This window comes from Leucoraja erinacea, chromosome 23, assembly GCF_028641065.1.
Source record: "Leucoraja erinacea ecotype New England chromosome 23, Leri_hhj_1, whole genome shotgun sequence".
In the NCBI taxonomy this organism is placed as follows: Eukaryota; Metazoa; Chordata; class Chondrichthyes; order Rajiformes; family Rajidae; genus Leucoraja; species Leucoraja erinaceus.
In genome coordinates, this window is record NC_073399.1 from 27971132 (window position 1) to 27984545 (window position 13414).

The 13414-nt window shown below is 41.3% G+C and overlaps 1 protein-coding gene across 2 annotated transcripts in view; it reads right to left on the minus strand.

Annotated features, from left to right (window-relative positions):
• LOC129708433 (casein kinase I) overlaps positions 1–12828 on the minus strand; it is a 47693-nt gene extending 34865 nt beyond the window's left edge. The window contains exon 1 of one of the 2 annotated variants that reach the window (XM_055654186.1): positions 12446–12828. In XM_055654186.1, the coding sequence (XP_055510161.1) occupies positions 12446–12521 (76 nt within the window). In that variant the 5' untranslated portion in view covers positions 12522–12828. The remainder of the gene's footprint in view (positions 1–12445) is intronic. The other variant, XM_055654185.1, reaches the window with a different exon arrangement.
• Between the last annotated feature and the right edge of the window lie 586 nt (positions 12829–13414).

The window sequence follows — 13414 nt, forward strand, 5'->3', positions numbered from 1 at the left end:
CAATGTAAGGATTTAAGAATTGGTGTAATGTGTTCAAATGTTTTGGTCTTTGTTAGAACTCTAGCAACAGCGTTCTGAACAAGCTGTAGCTGTCTGACAGTTCTTTTTGGAAGACCTGCAAGGAGACCGTTACAATAATCTAGCCTGCTAGTAATGAAGGCATGTACAAGTTTTTCTAAGTCTTGAGCTGACATGAGTCCTCTTAATCTTGCTACGTTCTTGAGGTGATAGTAGGCCGATTTTGTTACTGATTTGATGTGACTGTCGAAATTTAAATCTGAATCCATAATGACCCCAAGATTTCTGGCTTTGTTTGAAGTTTTCAGGGTCAGAGAGTGTAGGTGTTGGGTTACTCTAAGCCTTTCTTTTTTTGCACCAAAAACAATTATCTCCGTTTTGTCCTTATTTAGTTGGAGAAAATTTTGGCACATCCAGTCTTTGACTTGCTCAATGCACTGGCACAGCAGATCTATGGGGCGATAGTCATTTGGTGATAGCGCTACATAGATTTGAGTGTCATCGGCATAGAAGTGGTGGTCAATATTATAATTTCGCATGATTTGCCCTAGTGGGAGCATGTAGATGTTGAATAAAGAGGGCCCTAAGATCGAACCTTGCGGGACTCCACACGTCACGTTGGTTCTGATACAAAGTCACCAATGGAAACAAAATAGTTCCTATCTTGTAGATATGACCTGAACCAACTTAAGACTGTGCCCGAGAGCCCCACCCATTTTTCCAACCTGTCCAAAAGTATTGAGTGATCAACAGTGTCGAATGCAGCACTGAGGTCTAATAGCATTAATATTGAAACTTTGCCAGAGTCTGTGTTAAGACGGATGTCGTTTACAACTTTAATAAGGGCGGTCTCGGTGCTATGAAGAGGTCGAAATCCTGACTGGAAGTTGTCGTAGCAGCCAGTTGAAGCCAGGAAGTGATTAAGTTGCAGGAGGACAACTTTCTCAATGATTTTACTTATGAAAGATAGGTTTGATATTGGTCTATAGTTGTTAATAATAGAGGCATCTAGGCTCCGCTTTTTTAAAAGAGGTTTAATAACTGCAGTTTTCAAGGCTTTTGGGAAATTGCCTGATTGAAGAGAGCTGTTAACTATTTGCAGTATGTCTATTGCTAGGCAGTCAAAAACATTCTTAAAGAAGTTGGTAGGTAAAGCATCAAGGCAGCAGGTGGATGGCCTTAGTTGTGTCACCGTTTCCACAAGAGTTTTAGAGTCTATGACATTAAAGCATGTCATCATTGCCACATTACCTTTGCCTAAATAGGGTGGTGATCCAACATTTTTATTTGAAGCGGTGATATTGATGGCACGTCTGATGCCTTCAATTTTTTCTGTATAAAATAATGCAAACTCATTGCATTTCTGCGTGGAATGGAGTTCAGGTGGTATTTGTGTTGGGGGGTTAGTCAGTCTGTCAACAGTTGCAAATAGGGTTTTTGCCTTATTAGTGTTGTTGTTAATGATATTGGAGAAAAATGTTTCTCTAGCACTTTTTAAGTCTAAATTGTAGGCACGGAGGCTCTCTTTATAGATGTCATGGTGAATATGAAGTTTTGTTTTCCGCCAGAAGCGCTCAGCTTTCCGGCATTCTCTTTTCTGGGCCGTTACAAAAAGCAGCTTTTCTCCAGGGTGCCTTTTGCTTACCAGAAATTGTTTTAACCATAACAGGTGCAATGACATCTATAACTCACAATGTTCCCGCAGGTGATGAGTATAGCCGGAGAGATTTGAGAAGCTATTTTTTTCCCCCCATTAGGGTCTTATATGATTGCAGCTGGATGAGGATAGTTAGCAACAAGGGGAGCTCTGGATCAACAAGACAGGAATGAGAAAGTATTAAGCTGAATAATTAAAAGCTACAAAAAGTGTGGTTACAAACATATTGAATGCTCTGCCAAAAACTAAAGTATGGTTCAAAAATTCATATTGAAAGGAAATTAGATCTTTGAAAAATGCATGGGGAGGAAGACTGCAAGCAAACATGAGGGGCAGAATTATGCGTTCCTATGCCAGGAATGTACGGCTCTGCATGACATCAATTTGGCTGAATTACAAATTGCTGATCAGGCCAGTTCTGTGTAAATAATTGGTTAGTTTGGATACATTCACTGTAACAAACTGACATCCACACTTGTGACTTTTCTTTTTTACAATTTTGTCCCATGCTCTTGGCACAAGATTAATAGCAGCAAGAAAATGCCACCCAGCAAAATGTTAAATGACAGTACATAAGAAATCATCTCTTACTGTCGCATTTACAATACTGATTTCAAACCGTATGGAATGAAGACAAAATGCATTTCCTATAGATGAAAATATCTATCTATGCTGCCGTGAATGATCCAAATGATACAGTGCATGGTTCAACTATTAACTCAATTAGAAATAATTCAACTGTTTACTTTATAAAAGCTTATTGTTGAAAAATCATTTTACTCGAAGCTTAAGTAAAGTTTTAGCTTAGCACCACCATTTCACTCCTTGCTTTCATTGAAGCTGAGGTGCTGAAATATCATCTCATGTACTGTATTAATAGCTACCAAGTATCACATTATTAATTTAATGTTTAAGAAAGAACTGCAGATACTGGAAAAATCAAAGGTAGACAAAAATGCTGCAGAAACTCAGCGGGTGAGGCAGCATCTACGGAGCGAAGGAATAGGTGACGTTTCGGGTCAAGAAGGGTCTCGACCCGAAACGTTAACCTATTTCTTCACTCCATAGATGCTGTCTCACCCGCTGAGTTTATCCAGCATTTTTGTCTACCATTAATTTAGTGTTATTAATTATTGCATATTTATTTGTATATAATTGGGATAATGGTCCTGTAAAGATGCAGCTGGTAATAGCTTCAATATTCCATTGCTGGAACACATGGCAATTAAACATTCCCGAATTTTGTCTGTCACATAAAGCTTGAAAAATAAAACTGTTAAGTGAATGAAATTGTCCAAAATATTTTCAACCTCTCACAAATACTTGTTGCATAATACCATTATTTCTCAATGTTATATGCTTACTGAAAATACAGAAAAATTGTTGGCAATGCGTTTCATTTAAACCAGGGGTCAGCAACCTTGTTCTGCATAGGAGCCAGGACCCATGTCTGTGAGCAGATGGCGGGCCACATCTATCGCCATAGTTAATAAATGGAGATAATAATACATACTAAATCAGTAATTAGTAATAATACATACTAATAATACATAAATTAGTAATAATACATACTAGTGTGACACTTGGTGTTGTTTTTCGCATTAGTTTTCACGTGTTTTACAATTAGTTTTCTGCAGTTCCCAGATCCCTCGCGACCCTGGGACTAGCTGCAGTTCCCAGGTCGCCTGTGTGCCCCGGGACTGGCTGCAGTTCCCAGGTCGCGAAAACTAATTGAAAAAAGACGCCTGCGGGCCGGATGATTTCGGGTTACGGGCCAGATCCGGCCCATGGGCGTTCGTTGCCGACCACTGACTTGAACAAAGTTGTTGAATGCTTCTGAAATATTACTCTTAAAATTATTTTAAAGCAATGGAGCTATGGGAAGTGTGGAGCAGTTAAAAAAAACCCTGTAATAATGGAGAAACAGAGATGGAAGCTGTGAGACCAAGAGTGATGCAGTGGAAAATGAAGATCCATTAAGTATGTGGCATTGATTTTACAAATCATGGTTTTAAAAAGAAAACATTATGGAATTGAGGCCCCTTAACCTCCAAAAGCAGATGGACAGGTCAGGTTACATCTCCAATTGGAAGAGACGTGGCATGCTGCCAATGATTACTCAAAATAAATTAGGAGTGGGGCGAGTTGTAACATAATAAGAGCGAATATGAATGACATCAGCATACTAATATATCTGTGTGCAAGGGAACAAGAATTAATGCTGAAATTTGCACATAGTGAACTACCTTTGCAAAAGGCTAAATGTCTGACAGCTGAACTGAATTTGCTAATTTTAACATTGGAACTTAGTTATTTGGTCTCCCAGATTTATGAAGATGTAATAAAAAAAAATAATGCCAGTATTCTGAAACATAAAATGATCGATGTGCTATCTTTTATGGAGAGACCAAAAGCCATAACATCTCATTTCCTTCTCTTCAACCAGATATGGTGAAGTCATCAGGAGAGGGGAAAAAAAATCGCATCTTCCTATCCTGCTGAGACTATTTGGCAAATGTACGTCCTAACAGCTTGCTAAAATGTCTTGCGTTTTGCCAGGCTTTCCTTCACAGATTGCTAAATAATTTGGAGACAACCAACGCATTTGCACAGAAATACAGACTTGGTGCGTGGGCCAAGCCTAGGTAAATGTGACTGGCTGAGAAAGGCATCTTTAGGTTTATGTTTATTATTGTCATGTATACCAAGGTACAGTGAAAGGCTTTGTTTTGCATGATCAGCTATATCATGCATAGATGCAATCGTCAAACTCAAGTACAGTGGAGTAAAGGAAAAGATGCATATAATTCTCTGCATTGTAGAACAACAGTTTCATAGACAAAGACCATTGTGGGGAAGAGGCAAATCAGACCCATCATGGTCTATATGGATGAGTTGGGCTGAAAGACCTGCTTCCGTGCTGTACAAATCTATTACCACACACTATTCTCAATCCAGAGACGGCAAGACTTTTTGCTTTTACACTTGCTCTACTGTCGAAATATTTAAACAAATAAATGGAAAAGTCACATACGCCCAAAATCTGAAAGTTGAACGGAATTGATAAATAAGCCCCCTCCCCTCAAAAAAAGTTATAAATCAGTTCCTGTGTTTTACTAAAAGTGCAATAAGAGCACAGTTCCTATGGATATAGAGCGATAGAATGAAGGCAAAGATATGCCGTAAAATAGGACAATAATGCAACATATCGCTTGTCAAGCCATTATCTAGGGTCACTTGCATATCGATCAACCAGCTGAAGATTGCAATAGTGAAGACGGGGTTCACTGCATTAGGTTGGAATTGTCTGGGCTGCCTTCCCCTCCCCAGTTTCTGAGCAAGATATCTATTTATTAATCCATCGTTCCATATACAGGTCTCAAAACCTCCCAATAACCTCTGAATTAGTTCCTGTGGACTGGAGGGTAGCCAATGTAACCCCACGTTTTAGGATAGGAGGGAGAGAGAAAACAGGGAATTATAGACCAGTTAGCCTTACATCGGTAGTGGGGAAGATGCTGGAGTCTATTGTTAAAGATGTTATAGCAGCGCATTTTTGGAAAGAAGTGACAGGATCGGTCAAAGTCAGCATGGATTTATGAAGAGGAAATCATGCTCGACTAAGCTCCTGGGTTTTTTTGAGAATGTAACAAGTAGAATGGATAAGGGAGAGCCAGTGGATGTGGTGTATCTGGACTTTCAAAAAGCCTTTGACAAGGTCCCACACAAGAGATTAATGTGCAAAATTAGAGCACATGGTATTGGGGGTAGAGTATTGACATGGATAGAGAAATGGTTGGCAGACGTCATCGGGTGGCGCAGCAGCCTCGCCAGCAGTTTGTCAGTCATTTCGACTTTTGTTGTTTTTTTTAGTATGTTAAATGTATGTGCTAATGTATCTAGGTACATTTTTATGTGGGGGTGGTGGGGGAAAGGGGGAAACTGTTTCCAGTCACTTAGCTCGGTGGAATGCGACTTATCTTCTAGTCGCATTTTCACCCTCCCTCGCGACGTAACAACTTGGATTGGAGCGGCCTTTCCCGGAGACTGGCTCAGAGCTTCAGCAGCAGGGGCGGCGCGGACTTCCATCGCGGAGCCAGAAGAAAGGCTCCGACCGCCGGCCTGCTGACTTTAACATCGTGAAGCTGTGGTCTGCGAAGCTTCTAGCAGCAGGCGTGGAGTGGAGTTTACCATCCCGGAGCCAGGGATCCCTTGCCAGAGATCGCCGAAGAAGAGCTCCAACCGCTAGCCTGCCTGCGGCCTATAACATCGAGAAGAGGCTGTCTCTGGTCAGAAAGCGGCCGATTCGGGCACTCCAAGCCGCAAAGTGTGCTCCATCTGTCCCGACGTCAGAGCTTCGATCATCCCGACGAGAGGGCCTGTACATGGGGCCGTCTGTGGCGGTGACTGCGGAGGGTCAAAGCCCCAAACACAGGTGAACAATAGGAGGAAGACTGACTGAACTATATTGCCTTCCATCACAGTGATGGATGTTTATGTTAAGTTCTATGGTTCTTTTTAATTGTGTTGTGTTCTTTTAATTGCATGGCTGCATGGTAACTCAAATATCACTGCACCTTGTTAAAGAGGGAACTGCAGATGCTGGAGAATCGAAGGTTACACAGAAAAGCTGGAGAAACTCAGCGGGTGCAGCAGCATCTATGGAGCGAAGGAAATAGGCAACGTTTCGGGCCGAAACCCTTCTTCAGACTGATCAGGGGTGGGGGTGGGTGGGGACAAGAAAGGGAAAAGGAGGAGTAGCCGGAAGTGCACCTTAATTGGTACATGTGACAATAAATGTGAATCTGAATCTGACAGGAAGCAAAGAGTAGGAATTAACAGGTCCTTTTCAGAATGGCAGACAGTGACTAGTGGGGTGCCGCAAGGCAGTGGAGGCCAATTTACTGGATATTTTCAAGAGAGTTAGAAGGAATCAAGGAATATGGGGAAAAAGCAGGAACGAGGTATGAATCAAAGGGTATGGGGGAAAAAGCAGGAACAGGATGATCAGTCATGATCATATTGAATGGCGGTGATGGCTCAAAGGGCCGAATGGCCAGCTCCTGCACCTTTTCGATGTTTCTAATAAGTTCTATCAACAGTGAGCTTAAAACCAATCTAAAATTTGTGCAGGAAGGAACTGCAGATGCTGGTTTAAACTGAAGATAGACACAAAATGCTGAAGTAACTCAGCGGAACAGGCAGCATCTCTGGAGAGAAGGAATGGGTGGCGTTTCGGGTCAAGACCCTTCTTCAGAATTTTGTACATCTCAATTGTTTCCAAAGCTTACTGGGAGTTAATGTACTTGGGTGAGTCCACTCAACCTACTTATTGAAATATAATTAAATACAAACACATTTCACATCATTCTTCCTCAGTGGAACCCAAAGCAGCAATTTAAAGTTCATCATCAACAAAGAGCATATAACATGTCTCATTTCCTGTTCCATGATAATTTATTGAGCAAAGTGTGTTCAGCAAGAACATAAGCGTGAAAAATATTCTCACCATAATTTCCTCCGCAAAATAAAAACACATATTTACAAATTTGAAACTAAGCTCTACCATATATGTACTATCAGAAAAAAATATCTGAGGCAGCTGACAATTTCCTATCACATTCTTAAAGCAACCAATTAAAACACCATACGGAGAAAAGTATTAAACGTCTGAAGGTGCGTCTCAACCGGAAACGTTACCCATTCCTTCTCTCCAGAGATGCTGCCTGTTCTGCTGAGTTACTCCAGCATTTTGTGTCTATCTTCATAGTCAATAAACAATAGTTCAAAAGGAAATGCACTATTTGGATCTATTGCCGCTTAAAGCATGATTTTACATTTTATAAAAATCACAAAATGCTAGTCCTACACAAGATCAGGTTGCTACTTTGGACATTTTTTTACATGTATAACCATACAAAGGTACAGCTTCTGTTGAAGACTGACATCTGTCGCGGGGAAGACATCTGTCAGAATGGGGAAGGGGTGTCCCGATCCAAACCTATCCATGTTCTCCAGAGATGCTACCTGACCCAATGAGTTACTCCAGCACATCGTGTAGTTTTTGAAAAATGTGTTAACATTTTGTACAGGCTCCACCCGACCTGAATATTAGCACAAACTTCCGTTTCTTTATCTACCACATTTTATTTTTGATTATTTTACACGTTGATTCTAGACGAGCAATAAATTAGGAAAATTATATAGAAAATTCAGAAGCCAGAATCTGTCGTGGTCCTAGTTCCCTTGTTCAGATGTCCAATTACACAAGCATTAAGTTGCATTAACTAGTAATTCTGATCTCTTTGCAGCATTAAATTCTCTATGAGTTCATAATTTATTTCTGGGGAGCAATTTAGCTGCTCCTTGAACAGATGTGAGATTCTCAAATATTTGAAGCAGTTGGCTTAATGAGAAAACTCTAATAAGAAATAGTCTTTTCCCCAAATAATTGGTAGTTGAAACAATGACAATTACACCATCCTATTAATTCCTAATTATGGTACAGCTTTTATTTGAACTTGTTCTAATGGCATTTATTTTTTTACTTGCCTCCAGAAGGACATTGAATCACAGAATTGTTTTCCTAACATTGAATCCTACATGGCTTCAGAAAGAAAAAGACCATGAAATGTTGGGGTAACTCAATAGGTAAGGCAGCATCTCTGGAGGACATGGATAAATGACGTTTCAGGTCAGGACCCATCTTCAGTCTGAAGAGGGTCACAACCCGCCGCCCATCCCTGTCCTCCAGAGGCTGTCTGGCAAGCAACTCCAGCCCTTTGTGTTTTTTTTAGTAAACCAGCATCTGCAGTTCCTCGTGTCTACATTAAATGGCTTAAATGCAGACAGTCCCACACACAATAACTATCCAAACAGGAAATCTGAATGTGTCAAATCAAAACATCTCATCTGAGAACAACTGCGTCTGCTTAAAATAAACCAATGTAAACATTTCACCATCGCAGGACAAACAATCTAACTAACTGAAAACACAATACACTAACCTTTACTCCCACAGATAAGAATCGTTTACTCGAGTTGCCCAGAATGTATTTCTGATCATTGTGTTCCAATTCATGCACAAACTGAAACTGCAATTTTCTCATTTGATTCCCCACCCCTCCCCTATAAAAAAGCCAGTCTTCAAAGGCGTGGAGAAATATAGGCGTCTATATATGATAAACGGCAGGATAATAAATGGTTTAAAGATGGTGGCATGCATTTAAATTCTGGATGCTAATGGACAGAAATCCAATAACCTCAGAATAGTAACTGCAAAGTAAAAAGTCAAAATTGGGAATATTAATTCACAACAAAGGGAAACGATCCCCTCTTGGTGTGGCAGCAAAGAGCTACAATAAACTAAGTAACTGCAGGTTTCTTCCCACAATCATCAGACTCTTGAACCCTATAAACACTAAGTAAACTAAGAACTGTCTAGGGTACACAAAAATGCTGGAGAAACTCAGCGGGTGCAGCAGCATCTATGGAGCGAAGGAAATAGACAACGTTTCGGCTCGAGTTTCTCTAGCATTTTTGTGTACCTTCGATTTTCCTGCATTTGCAGTTCCTTCTTAAACACTAAGAACTGTCTAGGTTGCACTAGGGACTTTGGGCTTTTATTTTGCAGTATTTTTTTTAATTTAGAAAACGTTCTTTAGTTTGTTACCTAAGGGTACTCTGTTCACGGAGCTGTTAAGCTGCAGCAAGTAAGAATTTCATTGTTCTGTTTGCGGTAAATTGACAATTAAGCACTCTTGACACTTTTCTTGAACAAGTTCAAGATCAGGAATAATTACGAGAAAGCAAACCTTTCCAAAAGAGGAAGCAAGACTCAGATTTAGTCCCTTATTTCCAACCAAAACCATATGCCTCAGGAAATCTCCTAACACCTTAGAAACCAAGACTAAACTCAGCAAAATCACACAGCACAATTCTATTAATACTACTAAACAGAAATGGACAGGTGCACCAAAGCATCTTCACATCCATACTTGGCAAAATCAATTTTACTTAAAAATCAGACAAGACAGCTCTTAATCATCAAGGTGGCCCCTTTCCTGCCCAGGCTGAACCCTGCAGATGTTCACTAACCTCCATTACATGAGATGCCACGACCAAAAACGATGAAAGCTCGCAAGCCCAAGCTCCACTTTCATTCTTTTGTGCTTTGGCTGCCTATTCCTTTTCTAAAATTGCACATAAAAGAAACATTTAATCTGAGGAACGCATGATCTTTGTAAAAAATGGGAATAAAATCCATTCATGTCCAGCTGGTGGAAACTGTCAACCATGTTCAGATGGTATTAGAACGGACCGTCTCATCAGCTGATCCGAGTTCAAAATTTCAATGAAACTTTCTGCATATTTCTGCTTTTGAGGTCAATTTACCAATTGCAATATTTTTTCTTCTTCTTCAAAACAATGAAGTAAATTGAAAATAAAATATAATAAATTACAATGGGAATTGAGCTCTCAGTTACTAATCAAAGCATGGGGGAACTACGTTTTAAAAAGGAATTTCTGTACAAACACTGCTATATTCGTGTGCATCATCTAAAGCCGTCTTTAAGTGTTGTATAAAACAAATGACACAATATAGCTCCAGGACAAAGAAACAAAGGAATCAGGGCCTTGAGGGGGAGGGGAAGTGGCAAGAAAAGCACAAATCACAATAAAAAAAAAAGGAACCCAGCCTAACAAAATCAAAATGATAACTAAAACTATACTGTTCAAATTGTGCGATGGTTATGATCTCATCAAATAATTTTAAATTGACTTACGATATTGGGAATTATCTTGTTCTGCCAGTTGAAGAGGCGGGATCAAAATTTTCTATAGCAAGACTAAAATTGCAGACTCTCTCCTCTCCCCTCCCCCCGCATAGAAATAGAGGAAAACTTTCCAAGGTTAGCTTTAGAGAAATAATAGACAAATGGTAAAACTCAAAGTCACAATTTGACCCCCATTTGACTAAACAAAAACCAGAACCAATCTTTAAAATTTTAGTCTATGGTATACCAAATATCCCCATACACAACTGTAATCAAATCTATATTGCTGAACTTTACATTAATAAAGATTAAATGGCTTCTATAGTATTATCTAGCCTGTCCACTGAACACACTTTGACCTGAGGCATTTACTTCCTGAAACAATGTAAACTTCAACATTTCTCATTGTTCAGAAACAACCTGCCAAAATTCAGAAGCTTCCAATGGGAATTCTAGGAGTGACATTCAGCAAAATAAAATGTCAAACACTGTAATAAATCTGGTGTTTTGCGATACCCAATTCCAACTCGCCCCTTCTGAATCACAATGGAAATTTCAGAAGACTGCAATAGACAAATTGGACATTATTCAGAAACCTCAGGAAGAGAAACCAAGCATACGGTTACAGCATGGCTGTCTAGAGTGTTTTGGAAAGCTATTACACTCGTGGATGCTCTTGACACATCAGGAAACAATCCGTTGAATATGTTCACACTACATCATTACAGCTAAAGTCCAGATTGCCATTGGGAATGGCATTCAGTGGGAGGTGATTTTTATCAAAAAGTTCAATTTATTCTAGGTTATTAATTAGATTCCCCTCCCCACACAATGTTTCATATCATATCTGCCAATTTTAAAGTGTGCAAAAGTTCTGATGCTCGAGAACTGACATCCATTGAGCAAATGTTTCAGTTACAGCTGAAGGCCAGCTGGATATCTGTAAGTGTCGGACAGACACAGCTGATTAGATCAACACTACTGAACATGGTCTTTCCTATTGTGTCAGCTTACTATTTTAAACAATATAAAAATACCATAAACCATTATGGTATTTCATTTCTCTTGCCCTTCCCTTCAACTTTCTCTGTGGTTTATTCTGGTGCACAACACAGCATGCACACCCAGACAAAGGTCTGCCAGATCTAAGCAAGTATAAGCCCTTCCTTTTTGCAACAGCATTTTTATGTACTTGTTTAATACTCGAGTAAGAATTCCCAGCAAAGACCTGATGCCTTATCTTTTGTAGTGCTTTGTAAAGGTGAGATTCTATAAACACAAACTATCGACAACACTGGCAGTAGCGTGCTGGAGACCCCAGCATCAAACCATCCGCTACGTTTCCTAACTTATACCCAGATAACCTACCACGAGCTCAATATTTAAACGATTGACCATTAAGACTTTCACCTGATCCGAACTGCAATGATGTAAAAATCAATCGATAACAAAGTAGCAGTTTGTGTTTCCACCAGGAAACAAATTTGATTATTCACTAAGCTCCCATAATCCATTACTTCTACACAAACAATTACTTTGAAACACTCCTTTAGAAAACAGGAAGCCTGGACCTAGACTTGCGACAATTGCAACTTTAGTAGTACATGTGAAAGACCACTTCAAATGGGCACAGGTTCCAGGCCCCAGGAGTGTTAGATCAGCTGAGGTTTGTTTTAAGGATAGCAGCTGGGTTTGTTAAAGTGAAGTTGCTCCAAGGAGGGTGTGATCTTCTCTCCTGTGGCTTATTGCAGCAAGGCAGTGGTGCCTGTCAGCTGTGTGAGTCCCAGGATTCAGCCTCTTCAGCGGCTGACTGACAAGAGGTGGAGACTGACAGTGTGGTTGACAGTTCGCCTTTCCGAGCAGTTGCCATGTCCACCCCGGTCTGGGCCAGACACACAGGAGGAGACGCCAGACACACACACTGTTTTTACTGGGTTACCATGAACACTGTCCTCTCCCTCCCTCCTCCTTCCCGTCTCCACTCAGCTCTTACCCAGGTAAATGTCTCCGAAAGAGCCGCTGCCGATCTTCCTGCCGAGCCGGTACCTGTTGCCCACTCTCAGCTCCATGGCCGGCCTTGCTTGCTGTCGCCCAGTGAGATGGAGCCCGCTGATTGAGGGCACCTCTCCCTCTGTTCCCCGATCTATCTCGGGCAACGATTTTCACTCTCACTTTCCTCGCTCCTTGTCAAACACACCCGGGCAATATCGGTACCGAGCGACGAGCGGGACACTGCGGATTATGCTCCGCCGAGTTTTATTGTCATTCTGCCCCGCTACGCGCAGGATGGAGTCCGATTCTGGTCGCTGCCTCCTTCTCCCCTCCCGAGCTCTACTCCGCCATTACTCTACTGAGGCGGCCGGCTGACGTCACGTCCGCCGCCCGCCGTCACCGGGCGGTGACTGGTGACGTCACGCGCCCAGCACCAGGGCGCTCCCTTTGGAAGAGGTGCCCTCTGGGAAATGTAGTCCACGTTTATCCTCATTCTATGTTTAAGAAGGAACTGCAGATGCTGGAAAATCGAAGGTACACAAACAAGCTGGAGAAACTCAGCGGGTGCAGCAGCATCTATGGAGCGAAGGAAATAGGCAACATTTCGGGGTGAATCCCTTCTTCGTTGTAAATTTCGTTGTGAGGACAAAGGAGGAGTCCATGGGGGGTGTTACAATGAAGGGGAGGAGACAGCAAGGACTAACAAAATTGGGAGAATTCGATGTTCAAAGAAACTACCTCATATTCTATCTGCTATTCTCCCATTCAGCTGTCTCCTCCCCTGAATACATGCTGTAACTCCCACCCCCCAGTAACCCAGTACCCAAATCAGTGTGTGGGTTTCGGGCGCCTCTCCTTCGCTCCTGTGTGTCTGGCCCAGTGTGTCTGGGTGGACCGGGGTGGACATGGCAACTGCTCGGAAAGGCGAACTGTCAACCACACTGTCAGTCTGAAGAAGGGTTTCGGCCCG